Here is a 16478-nt window from a genome sequence, read left to right as displayed (position 1 = left end):
CAAGTTTTTCTCATGACTTACTTCATTATTCCTAAATAAATATCCCCATGAGTCCATGGTGGAGGAAATCTTCACGTCAGCGTCTGGTTAAAAGCAACGTGAAAGTAAAGTTAATCCCCAATAAGACGGAAACAAATGAGATTATTTAGTCTGTGCCCCTGAAAATACTGGCAGCTGGTTGAAAACCAGATGGCGTATGAAATTCAGAAAACCGGAAAACAAAAGTGCACTTATAGGTTTCATTACGCTACTTTGTGGCGATTGAAATAGTCGCATAGTGCTGGTAGCTACGCGAACGTGGAAAGCTCAGTAGGGCATCTAACTATAAGTTCAGGAAAAGGCGTGTTGTCACGCATTGTTTACTCACCAGCTAACTGGCGGCTCCCCACGTTATCACCTAATGTTGGCTCATCCACGGCTCGGATAACAACTCGACCCGCGTTCACAACATTCTTTATCACTTCCGCGATTCAACGTGACCGAATACCACGTGATCAGGTTTCTGCACTCACTCTCTCTGCACTCACTCTCTCTGCACTCACTCTCTCTGCACTCACTCTCTCTGCACTCACTCACTCTGCACTCACTCACTCTGCACTCACTCTCTCTGCACTCACTCTCTCTGCACTCACTCTCTCTGCACTCACTCTCTCTGCACTCACTCTCTCTGCACTCACTCTCTCTGCACTCACTCTCTCTGCACTCACTCTCTGCACTCACTCTCTCTGCACTCACTCTCTCTGCACTCACTCTCTCTGCACTCACTCTCTCTGCACTCACTCTCTCTGCACTCACTCTCTCTGCACTCACTCTCTCTGCACTCACTCTCTGCACTCACTCTCTGCACTCACTCTCTCTCACTCTGCACTCACTCTCTCTCACTCTGCACTCACTCTCTCTCACTCTGCACTCACTCTCTCTCACTCTGCACTCACTCTCTCTCACTCTGCACTCACTCTCTCTCACTCTGCACTCACTCTCTCTCACTCTGCACTCACTCTCTCTCTCTCTGCACTCACTCTCTCTCTCTCTCTGCACTCACTCTCTCTCTCTGCACTCACTCTCTCTCTCCACTCACTCTCTCTCTCCACTCACTCTCTCTCTCCACTCACTCTCTCTCTCCACTCACTCTCTCTCTCCACTCACTCTCTCTCTCTGCACTCACTCTCACTCTGCACTCACTCTCACTCTGCACTCACTCTCTCTCTGCACTCACTCTCTCTCTGCACTCACTCTCTCTCTCTGCACTCACTCTCTCTGCACTCACTCTCTCTCTCTGCACTCACTCTCTCTCTCTGCACTCACTCTCTCTCTCTGCACTCACTCTCTCTGCACTCACTCTCTCTCTCCACTCACTCTCTCACTCTCCACTCACTCTCTCACTCTCCACTCACTCTCTCTGCACTCACTCTCACTCTGCACTCTCTCTCTCTCTGCACTCACTCTCTCTCTCTCTCTACTCACTCTCTCTCTCTGCACTCACTCTCTCTCTCTCTGCGCACTCACTCTCTCTCTCTCTGCGCACTCACTCATCACTCTGCACTCTCTCTCTCTCTGCACTCGCTCTCTCACTCTCTGCTCTCTCACTCTCTGCTCTCTCACTCTCTGCTCTCTCACTCTCTGCTCTCTCACTCTCTGCTCTCTCACTCTCTGCTCTCTCACTCTCTGCTCTCTCACTCTCTGCTCTCTCACTCTCTGCTCTCTCACTCTCTGCTCTCTCACTCTCTGCTCTCTCACTCTGCACTCTCTCACTCTGCACTCTCTCACTCTGCACTCTCTCACTCTGCACTCTCTCACTCTGCACTCTCTCACTCTGCAACAGAGAGCGAGATCTCTAAGCCTTTCATCCCATCAGCCAGTCTGAGCTCTTCAAGCTCGTGCAGCCGTTCAAGGTGTTTGTGCTGGCCGGTAAGAGAGTAAAGTTACTCGTGTGTGAACATGAGGTTGATGATGCAAGATTATTGTGGAAACGTGTTCAAAGGTTCTACTATGCGCTCTAAGGGGTATCATAAACCAGAACTAATATGCAGGTTGTGTTTGCCCCTGCCGGCCTATAGCAATTGTCCGACCCTCAGGTGCATAAATAAATGCCACAGAAAGGCAAGAAGACAAGTTGGCCCGGCCGGGGTAGGTGGGGGTAGAGCTGCACTACCCATGCCCCCTGCGCCTCCGCTCTCCCGTGCCTCAAAGAGCGTGCTCTTATTTGCTTGTTATATAAACAAGCAGATAACAAGACCTAAAAAGAAACCCACAGTGGTGCGCGCACCACTGCGAGCATATGTTTTGAATTATCTCGGCTGTCAAGCCGCGATAATTTAAAACTTATGGCCTCTGGTGCGTGTAACGGACACCAATAGGCCATAGGCGGAGCTACGCTCCCGCCTATGGCCTATTGCATGTTTTGTTTGAAAGCAGCACGCACCCAAAAGCCAATGAAATTGGACCTTGGATTCCACAAGGGAACGAGCATTGTGGAATCCAAGGGCCATTTTCAAAACCCCTGGAACAGGACTCTGGGCTCCGCCCACACTGCGTATGCAGTGTTTAGGCTAGGCCCGAGACCTAAAAATGGTGAGTCGGCGTTCAAAAGGGCACCATCTCAGTGAATGGAGCAGTATAAAGGGAGACCTATATTACAGATTGATGCACTTACTACATTGTGTGTATTTTTGGCTTAATATTGAAGACATTGTGTTCACAGAATTTCACTTACTCTTTTGCTTGGCTTTTATCTGCTGTGGGTACCTTGGCTAATCTGATAGCCACGACAAATCCAGCAGCACTCTGCTTGTCATGTGACCTTGGAATGTAGCTCACTGGTAAGAGTGTGAATCCATTCCTTGATTTGATGTTGCTCTTGTAAAAAGTCACATTTTTGTTATCTAAACCCTTGTGTTCTGCTTTTGTTTTTTGCTGTCATAGAACATTTATTGTCAGGAAGTTTGCTCTTAGTGTAGTCGTTTGAAGCTATTATCTCATGAATGAACATAAGCACCACCTACATTTCTAGTAAAAGACGATTTACACTTTGCAAGCTAAATGGGTTGCCCTCGCAAGTGCATATATACGTTATTCTGTTTGTTTGAGCATGTTTTTATACACCAATCTGTAGCTTCCAGAGTCAGTAGTATGTGCATAACTACAAACTGGTATCTTTTAAGAGGTTTAATTATTAGTATTAGTAGATCTAATCCATGTTTTATATTTTGTCTTGCAGCAGCTTCATGAGACTGTGAAAAGAAAACGGGACAACACTTCCTCCCCTCAGAATGGAGACCAGGCAAATGGGTATGGAGACTTGTTTTCCGTGTCTAAAAAGTTACGCCTTGAAGATGGTCTCGGTGGCAGTGGTGGCTCCTCCAACGGTATGCTACCAGTGTCCCCTATGCACTCGCTTGACAACAAACCACCTACTGGCGATGGCTTGCAGCTTAACGGTAATCACTCAGTGGGAGTGGATGGAATCAACAAGAAGTGTCTTACTGATTCTAACCTCCAGCTGAACGGCAGTAGTGACATGGAGGATGCTTTCCACATCCTGAGTAAAGACCTCAAGCAAGAACCAGTAGATGATCTTCCATGCATGCTTTCAGGCACTGGAAGTTCAATTTCACAGAATAACTTGATGCCTGACCTAAACCTAAATGAACAGGAGTGGAAGGAGCTTATTGATGAGCTTAACAGGTCTGTGCCTGATGAGGATATGAAGGATCTATTTAATGAAGACTTTGGGGGGAAAAAGGACCCAGAAGCTTCAACTTTGGCTCCACAAGCTCCGCTGGCACAAGACATTCATATCAAGACTGAGTTTTCTCCATCAGCCTTTGAGCAAGAGCAAATTGGGTCCCCACAAGTTAGATCCACCTCCTCTGGGCCTAGATCTGTGCCTGCTAGCAGGGCGTCCCCAGTTCTTGGTGGCTCTCAGGCAATGTTTCAGACATCTAACCCAGTAGTGACTGAAAATGCTAACCAATCCTTGATGCAGGTGCCTAAGCAGACTCAAAATGTTCAGCGGCCATTACCTAGTGTGATGCTGTCTGGCCAGGTAACTGGAACTGCCAAAGAGATGTCTTCAGCACATCAGCTTCAACAGATTGCGGCCAAGCAGAAAAGAGACCAGTTGATGCAAAATCAACAGCAGGCACAGCAGCAGGCACAGCAGATTCACCAGTCCAATGCAGTGCCCAACTGGCAGCAGCCAGGACCATCTCGGAGCCCACTTGGTGTCACATACAGCATAGAGAAGCCCTCGAGCCCTTTGGTTTACCAGCAGGACTTCAATAACCAGAAACTCATAATGCCTAACATGGCAAACAAGAGCTCCCCCAGGGCCAGTGGGAACTACCTTCAGCAGAACCATGTTGGCATGCTGCCCCATCAGCCTAACACTTTGAACTCAAACCCTGTAGCTGGACAAAACTCAATGCTGGACTATGGCAATACTAAACCCCTCACCCATTACAAGGCAGATTGTGGTCCCGGAAATTCAGCCCAGGCTCCTAACAAGGCAGCCATGTTGGCTTACCTTCAGCAGCAACAGCAACAGCGTCAGCAGGCACAGGTGTCTCACATGACAGAAGAACAAGCTCAAATTATGTTGATGAAACGGAAAGCTTTAATGACATGCAGACCACTGGTGCCACACAATCAGGTATGATTGCATTTTTGTTTATCCTGTGTCATAGTGGCTAATGAATGTATTCACATTTATATTGCATTTTCATTAAATAAAACAATACATTTGTAGCTCCAGCATGATACACAGCAAGGGCATTTTCCTGTCAGCTTGTTCCCCACCTCACAGCTTTTATTAATTACATAGTACTCCTTTAAAGGTTAATCATCCACCATTGGCCCTCTCTGTCGCATGATCGGCTTAAAGTAGAGGCTACATAACAGTGTTAAGGTTTTACAATCTTGATCTTAAACAAAACCTTCATGTTGGACACACACCCACCTCCGTCTGATTGCTCCTGGCCATCAATATATAGTTCAGCATTTTGGACCAATCTGCACTGTCTTTGGAACCACCACCCTATACTACCACGCATTAGATACGGTGAACCACGACATCCTGATAAAAAGACTAAAGAACATTGGAGTCAGAGGTGTCTCGCTTGACTGGTTCCGCTCCTACCTGACGGATAGATGGCAGGCAGTAGCTATCCCTCCATATCAATCAGAGTTCGTTAAAGTTCTGCATGGGGTTCCACAGGGGTCTGCAATCAGCCCCATACTTTTTAACATTTATATGCAGCCCCTGATGAGGATCATTAAAAGCCATGGCATCAGCGTGATAATTTACGCAGATGACACTCGGCTAATGATCTCTCTTGATGGAGCTCATGCAAACTCACTGGAGACCTTCCACACTTGCATGCTAGAAATGTCACTCTGGTTAAACCAGAACTCTCTACAATTTAATAGTGACAAAACTGAAATACTGCACTGTCTGGTAGGAAGAATCCCCAAAAGTCTACCTACTGACTTCTGGCCTCAGTCGTTGGGAGACTCGCCTACCCCAGTGAAATCAGTGAAGAATCTCGGAGTCACTATCAATAACAGCCTGAGCCTAGAGACCAACGTCAACAAGCAGGTCAGCAGCTCCCTTGCCTTATTGCGAGGACTGCGAAAGCTACTACCTCTCCTGCCCCCACAGACCAGAGCCAACATAGTCAGGAGTATCATCCTCAGCCGCCGGGATTACTGCAACGCCCTTTTGCTGGAATCCCCTGCCTATCTCATTTCCAGACTTCAAAGTATCCAGGTGGCTGCAGCTAAACTGGCACTCTCTCGAGAACGAAGATCCTCTACCACGCTTGCCTTAGCCGACCTCCACTGGCTGCCTATACAACAGAGGATTTGCTTCAAATCCTTATGTACTGTCTTCAGGGCAGTTCATGGGCTAGGCCCCCGACCACTCCAAAATAAATTTAACTGGTATGAGCCCATCCGTTGTCTTCGATCCTCATCTTTAAACCTTATCAGCATTCCTATGATCAAGAAGGCCACCTGTGGGGGAAGAGCCTTCAGTATAGCTGCAGCTCATTTATGGAACAACCTCCCTACCGACATCAGGAAAACAAGCGAACTGATGGCCTTTCAGAAAAAGGTTAAAACTTGGCTCTTCCCAAAAATCTAATTGATTAGCACCCTGACCACTGTCCTCTTCAGTTCTACAGCATTCTCAGCTATATGTACCTAGCGCCAGGATGCCCGTAGGGTTGCAGAGCGCTCTACAAATGCCATAAATAAATAAATAAATCCTCATAAATTGCATTTGTGCACTGTCGTTCTGATTTAATTTGTTTTCATTGCAATCCTGTCATTCTCCTCCCTGGCTAGCTTAACAAGTAATGCAGCTCGGGCCATTGCAGCTTACACACACCCAACTCCTAAACTTGTTATCTCAAGATAGTACTTTCTGTTTACCTCCATGCATCAGATTTTCAGTCCGCATATCTAGGACCATTAATTGTTTTCCAGGACATGGCAACAGTGTGATTTGCTCGTACAAAGGTCAAGTCAGAGAATTTATGGGCCTATTTAGCTTTCTTCGGGTAAGATCATAGCTTAAGTAAGTAGATCTCAAGCTAGTGTTGATAGGTTCCACCAGTAATATGGAAAATTAAAATGAACACATTCCCCATGACATTCAGTAAAACTTTCTCACCTGCTCTGCAGCTTGGATGTTTTTCTGGGTGGGTGACATAAATCCTAAATTTTTTTAGAGTAAGAAAGATAAGTGAGTTGCAGGTAATTACATTGTATTTATTGAAAGAACATATTTCAAGATGCTGTGACAATAATTCCTGTGACTAACTCCAACTTGTAGTCTGAAAAACCTGGTGACAGTGTCCGACACCCAGCCCATTCTTATTTTTTCTAGACAGGTTTTCCACATGTCAGCTGCTATCCTGTACAGTATCTTAACTACTTTTTTAGGTCGAGCCTAGTGCAGCGCACATGCTCTGGTCTAGGAGATGACCTCTTGGAATCGGTCTGCACTTTGCTAAAACTCGTGCGTGTGGCCTTTTATTGTCAGGGATGTGGAATTCCTATAGCCCGACTCCCAGGACATATTGTTTGGGGTCAAGGGCAACAAGTTTTCAAGTGTATTTTGTCCTTGGGACAAGTAGGACAGTTTACAGAATTACTTTATGGATCAGGAAAGGGCAATGTCTGCAGTTAAGGTAATATTTGTGTCCATGTGTTAACTGCTGTTCAAGCTTGTATTTATGGTTCATTAATGCAGAGCCTTTATTATTAGGGTGAGCACTAAAAGTAAACACTGTAAAGTCTGCCTGCACTACTGACAGTGGTTTCAGTATAAATGTGTATACACGTTTTCAAAGTTTAGTAATATGAGGCTAAGTATAATGTTCCCAGAATGCTCTCTGATTATATGCAAATATTTGCCGAAGCTTCAAAGCAAGAGTGATGATTTTTTCCTTTCAAAATAAAAGTAGGAAAAAAAACATTTTGCTACTGTGAGATTGTAGGTACCATATCTTTGCAGCATCATTTAGCAACATGTTGATGTATGCTTGTATTTCCCAAAACCTATTCATAATGGAAAATCAGTGTAACCAGTTTAAATACGATTATCGGAAACAAAAATAAACAAGCATTGGCAAAGCCAGTTGGTCTGAAATTGGTCAGCCTTTTGGTTTTGTCAATGCATGACTTGTTCAGGCATGGTTTTTGTAAAACCGTATCCGTGTGGGAGCTGCTGGGCCCTCACCATTCTAACAAGCATTGGCAAAAGCAAAAATTGTTTTTGGTCTCAAAAAGCACACATTGCCACAGCAGTTCCGGGCACTGAACAAAACTACTTTGTGTGCCAATATGCTCCTTGTCAAAGAGCAGAATACGGTCACTGACAGTGAAGCCATCTGACAGAGAGAAAAAGAGAGCGAGAGAGATACAGAATTTTATTACACGCATTAGTTCATGGTTAACGCCAGGCCTAATTAGAAGCCCAATTATTAACGAAAGTCTCAAAGTGCATCCATGGTATATACCCTTGCATTAAGTGCATATATACAGTTTCCATGAATTCACAAGAATTTACAGAAGTAGGCCAAGAAATAGTACTCCTAGAAATTATTTGTGAACTGCATTTTAGCATGAGCACATATGCATGTGTAGATGGTCTCATGTGAAAATCTTAATGTTTCAAGTTCACTTTTCCTCCAACCTTTTTTTTCCCAACCCTGGAAGAAGTTTTAAGTCTGCGACTGTCAAGAGTAAATTTCCAACCTTTTTCAGTACAGGAAAATATTAGAAAAGAGTTGGTGCAACCCAACACGCATGTCAGTAGGTTTGCACAGACTCAAAAGGCATTCTATTCTGAACTATTTCTTACCAATACCTTCAGCCCAGTATGCAGACCTGCAGAAACGTGGCAGCATAAGGGAATTGCTAGTATGCAATCCTACTATGATTCGAGCCCTGGCATAATTAGAGAGGTTATATCATAACTCTTATATAATGAGATTGCTGCCGTAATTTGTCGCCGCATTACATGGCACAAAAGGGACAAGTGGATTTTGTTACAGGGCAAGTAGATTTATGAAACAACCTGCCCCATGGACAAGTAGATATTTTATTAAATTCCACACCCCTGATTGTTGCAGTAATTGTATGGCCTTTGCGTTTGTCTTTCAGAAAAGAAAGCACTCAATTGGCCTAGAGCTGATACATGTCCCACTTTTTTCTCAAAATGTTGACTCCCACGGCATCCACTTTGCGGGAGTGAGCCGCTATGCACATGGGCCATCTCTTTCTAATTAGCATAGCCGCGCTTGTTTACATTTGCCTGTCTCGCAGTCGCTTTCACTTTCGTGCCGTGCTTGTTTCTTTCAGACGCTCCACTCCGTGTTCTATTGCGGTATGTTATTTGTCTTTGCGTGTTGTGCAAACCTTTACCAAACCTCGGCGATGCTTTTCTTTAAAGCCTAGTTGTAAAAAAGGTAGATTACACTGTTGTGGTTCCACGTCATTCGGCAGCCACTTTTATTATGCTCAAAAGAGTGAATTTGGACAGCAAAGGACAAAATACAAGCCATCACAGGCCAAAGTCCTGTCTACACCCATCAATGTAATATAATCCATCTTTGCCTGCTGTGCGTGCATTCTTTGTGTCTGCTCCGCAGCAGCCATTTCTCAATAACAAATCTTTTGCAATTGACCACGCGCTGTTAAAATCAGACGTGTTCTGCGTAGACAGCTAAGCACTGTGTTGGGGACTGCAATCACTCCGCGGCAGGTATGCAATTCCTCAGGTGCGCCTACAGTGACTGCTAAATCATTGTGCGCGTAATGCGATTCTCCACATGATGTAGAAATGCGCGGCATCCTTGATTAAAATATGTTTTCAATAATGATGCATTCACAGGCCCTGAAAGGAATCCTGATCGATAAAAAGTGAGTGATTGTCCAGATCAAGTTCGTACTTAAGTATGTTATTTTCAGTGTCTTTTGCCTCTGCTGATTATTACTAATTCTTGCAAATTCTAGAATTCTTTTGAAGCATAATCCAGTTTTTCTCTCCCTCTCTTTCAATGGCATGACCCTTCCTCTTTCTCCCCCTTCCTCATTCAGAAAACAAGTTCAAAATCTGGTAGGCCATCTCCACCTTTCATCTTTCTCAGGTTAATAAATTGTGCACTGTTAAACAGGGTAATAATCACCCTTTTGTCAGAACTTATCTTAAAAACCCTAATATTGCTATATTTTACTAATAAATGGGCAGTCAAATTGCAGTTACCTTGATAGAGGCTTTATTTAGATGGTTCAGCAGGTGTAGTGACACTGGGGCCCAAAGCTGTAGGAGCCCCTCTAACCACAACATAGCTTAAACACATTAACAAAGCCAATAGCTCTGGCAAAACACTTATAAGGCCCCAAAGGCGAGACCTATGTGCTATGCCAATGCTTGTTTCCTAATGGTGTGTATCAGGAGGACTTTCAGTACTCCCATCACATGTCCCCGAGTTCCACATCCCACTTCAATCTTGCCAATTGGGTCAATAGTGTGTATGTTTAGAAGTGATCTACTGGTATTGGGTTAGACCTTCTCATATTGTCAAACATTCAGCATTCCAGAATGATTATCCCTTGCTCATTCCGAGATGCTCTACCTACTCGACAAACCCCTTCAGCGACTGTGGGGACTGTCCACAATCAGATCTTTGGTGCATATGCAACACATTTTCCTCTTCTCCTTGTGCAGTGTTTCCAACGATGTCTGACCACCATAAACAGCCTCATAGATGTTGTGCCAGGGGCTTTTCACAGGGGTGGACTTAGTTCCCCAAACCTCTTACATCTCAGTACAGGATGTCAGCTTTGTTAGTAGGTTCTTCATTGAAACACTTCACCGCATTCTACAGTTGGCTGCCAAATAAACATTTGAAATCTGAGAAGCCCAGACCACCCTGAAATGATTGTATGTGCAATTTTTCCACCGCCACTCTCTTCTAACTGTTGTTCCCTAACAGACCTGCATTATGAGTATACTTCCCTAAAGAAAGTAGGGCTGTAAGTCACTGGGATATATAAGAAATAAAACTGCCAAGTCCATAACACAATCCTTTTTTTCAAGGCTACCTGGCTTAGCACATAGATGAGAATTTCTTTCAGAAGTTAAGTTATGCAGCACCCATAGTACAGATTGAAGGGCATGTTTCTGAGCTCAGCTGTATACACGCGGCATAGGGAAGATACATGATCTTACCCAATTAACTTACAGGCCTGATAGAAATTATATATGTGTACTACCTCTCCTCCTCCAGCAAACTCACCTACCTCGACTGACTCTGCCAAGAGTTTCTATTCAAAGTCATCAATGTAAAAAAATAAGTATGAGTGCGCCAAGATCCTTTGTATCCATCTCAATCTAGGTGCCACTGTTTTTTGGATTCATCATCATCTCCATGAGTCACTGTACCCATGCAGCACCCATACTTGCAAATATTTTTTCAAGGACTTGGTCTGTAGTGTAGTTCCTATATTCCCAATAGGCTCTGCGCTTTGGAATAATATATCCTATAGATTAGACGTAGGACTGAGGTCGACTAGGTCTCTATCGAATATACTAGATTTAATTGTGTGTGCCAGTTTGCTCAGAGATCACTAGAAACTTGTTCGAATTCACAAGAAGGGATTAGTCTCCGACAACCGCATAAACATGACAACTTTGTTTCCCCAAGATAAAACGTATCTTCAGAGTCGTGGAAACAATAGATAGATATTTCACTCAGTCAATCGTGCATGCTTAGTTTCACTAGAGGTGCAGAGAAAGTAGAAAGACGGGCGTTTTCAATAAAAGGTTTTATTGAACAGTCTTCTTTCTCAAGCATAAGAAATGAACTGCTACAATAGTAAAACTGTAAAATATAATGCGTACAGTATAAATAGTAGAATAAAATAATACTGTAAGAGCATTGTATGGTTCCTAAACCATATATAAATACATACATAAATAACAGAGGCTAAAAGTACTCAACTGGTGCTTCTAAAATACACCCACCCCGGGGTACCTAACCTAAGCTTAGTACGAGGGAAGAAGTAAGTTAGGTGTAGCATAAATGTAGTATTCTTTTGCCAAGAATCTGCTCCAGATTTCTCTACGGGTCTAATCGGCTACCTACCTTAGTTTAGAATGGAGAAGGTCAGGCTCAGGACTCTATTTCCTAACAACCCGCAAGGGTAGCTTGGAAACACTGGAGCTGGATTTCTCTGCAGGAGAAAAGACAGCGTCTCTCTCAGTGCGTCTGCTGGAGGGTCGGCTTCCTTCGGCACTTGCTGTAGAAGGGCGCGTCGGGCAAGTAGATAGTCTAACTGCTCCAAACCACTGTGTGTTTGCTTGGGCGAGTGTAGGCATATTTATACCTTCAAGGTGCCGAGTTTGACGTACAGTTGGACATAATATTGTCATCAAAGAGTCTCAGTTCTTTGAAAACTCCATTAGTTCTTGGATAAATCAATACTCAAGCAAGGGGAAGTCCCTGACTGCTGAAGGCGGGTTTCAAGAAATCGTTATGGATTTTTGGAACTAGTAGAAGTAGCCCTGCTGTACTTGGACTGCATGAGCTATGCCTAAATATGGTTATGATTTCTATACCTATATAAGGATATGGTGATTTATACCTATATAAGGGCATGAATCAGCAAACTTACATTAGGGTCCTAAAATGATACACAACAGGTCATAACTCTGGCAAGTCATCTCTCTTAATTCTTTAAGTGGTAGGTTGACAATCGTGCCCAGGCCGTCTCAAAGTCTCAAGACTTGTGATTTACTGACAGAAATATATTTTCCATTGCTAGGGAGTTCCATGTTGCATATATCTAGTCTTGCATGGTCCTCTTCCCTGCCTTGTTCTAGTAAAGTTTGGAGCACCGCTACCAAGGCCAGCACCACTGGTCTCCTTCTATAGGACCTAACAAATTTCCCTCAGTGGTACAGAAGCATGTCCAGTTAGAGCGTGATTGCAAACATTTTATTCATGGCCCTGGATACCGCTTCTGCAGCAAGTTATGTTCAATGCCATTGCGGATGTTCCCTGTCCAACACCTTTATTCATTTGTACTGGTTTCAGTTGTATAGCTTCATTGGTGTATAGTGCCAGGACATAGATATTTTTCATTGAGTTTCAATCCCCTCTGTGTTGCTAAAGGACTAGTGTTTCGTACAATAACCCCATTCCACTTCTGTGTAATGTCTCAACTTAGTTCTCTCTTCCACTTTTTGTGGCACAGTGTCCTTTCTGTGAGGATCAAAGTGTACAGATTGGAGAGGAGGTATTTACTATGGTTTCCTTTCAACATCCATTTCCCGAAGGATTTGTGTTCTCTCAAGACCCCCTGATCTGGATGACATTCGACTGCCAACCTGCTTGCACTGAAACTACTCCCTTTCGTCCAAAGCGTTATCGGAAATATAGCATCTTAAAAGATTTGATTTCACCATTAAACATCTGATGTCTATCCATGCCTTGTACTCCTCTCTTGCCAAACACAAGTAATGTAAGGTTTTGCACAGCCAAGTGTGTGAACAGGGATCAGAATGTAGTTGAAGTCTTGGAACGTCTAAGTTGTCAAATGGAGGGGGAGTAGTAAAGTATCTGTCTCTTTTTCCCACCATTGGAAACTCCACAACATCTGCCAAGCTGTCCACCATGCTCCGCTGCTTTTCCTTTTCCCTCATTTTTCCCGGATGTATAACTCTGTTGCATGATAGTAATATGTCCAGTTGATCAAAATGAATCACCTGGGAAGTATGAATAACTGCTTGATTAACTGCTTGAATAACTGCTTGTAACTTTTGTTTTTTTCCCATCACCCGATGGTTGACCATCATCTAAAATTATTTGAGGAGCTTAGCCTGGATTGGCAGAACAATTGTCTGAAACAAATAGAGTATCCTGTACTAGAGTTAATTTTATTGCAACTAGTCTAGCAGCCAGGAATAGTATCCCGTGGCACGTTTTAACTTGGGGAAATAATTCCCCTTCAATCCTGAGGAGTCCTGGGCGTTAACTTGCCCACCAGGTGCTTCCAGTAAGCGCGAGGTGGTCCAGGCCGTGCCCCTTTTTACACCTCTCTGCAACGCAGCTATGTGGCGCTTACTGGAGATACCTGGTGGGCTAGTTGGACCCAAGGGACCCTCCGGATTCAAGAGGACTTTATTCCCAAATTAAAACGCAAGTGTGGCTCAATGATTAGAGCGGCAGACCCTGATGCAGAGGTCTAGCCCGGGACCAGGGTTCGATTCCCCGGCGGGTCTTGGACTCAAAATTCCACGGACCTGATAATTCTCGCCTCGGTGCCTATTCCAATCATGGAGTCCCACTCTGCAACTCTGGGCAATAGCTTGCTTAATCTCCACAACGGCCCCCACAACGCTAAGGATGCCTGGCCTCACCTTGGGGGAGCCCAGGAGTGGACGCCTCACAGGTAAAGCCAGGATGGGTTCCACAGCGGTATTCCTACAAGCGGCGTGAGGCCCTTGCGGATGAGTAGTGCGCTATACAAGTATCAATTTACATTTACAACGCACCCTATAGCACATTTTGAGAGGTAGTTTTAATCCCCCTGCCCTATTATGCCCCAGGGTCATCAAGGCCTCCAGGAGGGGGGCCGCGCGGACCCCCTCCCACCATTTGCAAAGCCAGGGGGGGGGGGGGAGTGTGGGGGGGGGGGGGGTTCCGTCAAGGATACCCCCCCCCCCCTATTCTAATAATCTGAGCCGGGGAGGTGGCGGTCCCTGAGGCACATCCCCCACACAGATATTTATTTAAATATAAGCCCGGGGGTGGGGGTCCGCGGGGGCAGTGTGCCCCGCACAATAATTAGACAGCCCTGGGGTGGCGGTCCCCGGGGCTTAGGGGGGCCTTTGAGGCCACCCCCATACATTTTAAAAAGGGGGGCTCTGGGCCCCCCGCAAATTTTTCTAGAAAGCCCCTGTGACTCGGGGGTCCCCTTGGGCCCCAGCAAATATTTTTATAGTTGCCCACGGGTGCTAATTAATAACGAAGCTTCTTTTTTTTTTTCATCTTCGCAGCCGGATCTGTGTATCCTCCGCACATCCCGCGATAAAAAAAAAAAAAAAGAAGGAAAACATTTTGCTTGGCCCTAGGGGTCCATGTCCGACCCCCTAAGCAGGCCTAGGGGGTCAGGGTGTTTCTACCCTGCCCCCTTTTCTTGTTTTGCACCTTAGTTTTTCTGTTATCTTGTGCCTCGGTTCTCCCGAGGCACAGGATGGCTGCCAAGACTTCCTGGTTTGGAGTGTTGACAGCCAATTAGCATGAAGCTCGTGATCGGGAGGGTGTGCGGATCCTGCACGCCTCCTATATATCAATGTTTTTTTTTATTTTGATTTTCTCAGCAACTATTGAACAAATTTACCTTTTGCCAAGGGCTACCCTTTTGCCAAATTTGGTGTAATTCCGTTCAGCAGGTCGGTCTGTAGTCGTAGCTAAAGTTTCCTATGGAAAATTGCATTGGGGAAAACATGTTTTGGGACCCCCCTTTTTTCTCGGCCATCATTTGCCGAATCGCCCCAAAACTTTCAAGATCGGAGCGCCCCAAGAGTTTTGAAATTTTCGCGAAGATTTGTCAATCGGTGGCAAAGTTATTGGGAATAGAATGTTGCGATTATACTATGGTAACTAGGTCCTAACTAGAACTACCTACTGGCGACTGCCAGTAGGATAGATATATATATCCCCACACACACCTTTTTTTTTTTTTTTTTTTTTTGCAGGCTGCATGTTTTGGTGCTGAACAAAGTGAAGAGTCGACATGGCACACATCCCTGTGTGCCATGCCTACAACCCACTGCCCTGGCATAGATCAGCCAGCCCTATACCAGTGGTGAAGGTACAGGTGCATGGGCCCTGTACTCCTACAGTGTCTAAGCCAATTCTTAGACATTGTAAGTGCAGTACTGCCATTAAGAGTATATGGTGCTGGGAGTTTGTCATTACGAACTCCAACATACCATATTGGCTTTCCTGAAAACTGGGAAGTTTGGTATCTAACTTCTTAGCACATTAAACCCACACTGATGTCTGTGTGGGATTTAATGTAAAATGCACACAGAGGGCATCTTGGAGATGGCCGCTGAAAAACGACCTAACACTAGTGCCAGGCTGAGTGCCTGCTCACCAGCTGGCACCACCAGACATGTTTCTGGACCCTTGGGTGGAGAGCCTGCTACTCCTGTGGGTCTAAAACAATGTACATCCTGGGACGAGATGCCAGTCCTCCTCCCCCAGGTTGGGCAGGGTCCATGAAGGGGAAGCTTTAAAGGCTTGCCTCTTTGTGAGCTTCCTCTGGCCTTTGGCTGCTTCCAGCAACTGGCCTGCCACCGGTTCTGACCCCCACTTTGGGCGGGAGAATCAGTGGGAAATCCAAGTGTGGGAGGGAGGCGTGCCCACCTTTGCCAACCCCACCCCTCAGATGGGGGAGGCGAGGTGAAACACAACTCTCATTTCCCGCCATTTTGCAGATTGGATCCAGCCAACCTGACTGATGCATATGCCCCCCTCCCGCTGGAGGGGGTCTTATAAGGGTTGTACCCACCCCAAGGAAGGCATCCATTGGTCACAACCTTTACTTAGCTATAACGCCCCTAAATCTAGTATTTAGGGGGCACCCCTGAACCTTGCTGCCTCAGACAAGAACCGACTAAGAAGAAAAGAATGACCGAAGAAGACGTGCCAAAGCTAAGAAGAGGACAAGGCCCACTGATTTTGCCCCTGCCCTACTGTTCCCTGCATGTCAGGCATTCTTCTTCTTTCTGTTGATCAGGGTTGCAACAGCAAGTCTTTTCTACAGTCCTATATTATGTTCCCATCTCGTCTAGGGGGAGCCACAGTTTCCTGCCAGTAGTCTTCTGTTTTTTCTTCTAATCACTGCAGAGCCCTTTCGGGTATAAAATGTAACTCTGAATTAGCAGATGAAGC

General features: G+C 45.2%; 1 protein-coding gene across 1 annotated transcript in view; it reads left to right on the top strand.

Moving 5' to 3' along the window:
* MAML1 (mastermind like transcriptional coactivator 1) overlaps positions 1-16478 on the top strand; it is a 185427-nt gene that overhangs the window by 35980 nt on the left and 132969 nt on the right. Inside the window, exon 2 of the mRNA XM_086931342.1 lies at positions 3218-4651. Coding sequence (XP_086787468.1) covers positions 3218-4651 — 1434 coding nt within the window. The remainder of the gene's footprint in view (positions 1-3217; positions 4652-16478) is intronic.

Source organism: Lissotriton vulgaris, chromosome 7 (genome assembly GCF_964263255.1).
Source record: "Lissotriton vulgaris chromosome 7, aLisVul1.2, whole genome shotgun sequence".
Classification (NCBI taxonomy): domain Eukaryota; kingdom Metazoa; phylum Chordata; class Amphibia; order Caudata; family Salamandridae; genus Lissotriton; species Lissotriton vulgaris.
The sequence above is the reverse complement of the archived record's forward strand: the minus strand, read 5'-3'. Positions and strand labels throughout refer to the sequence as shown.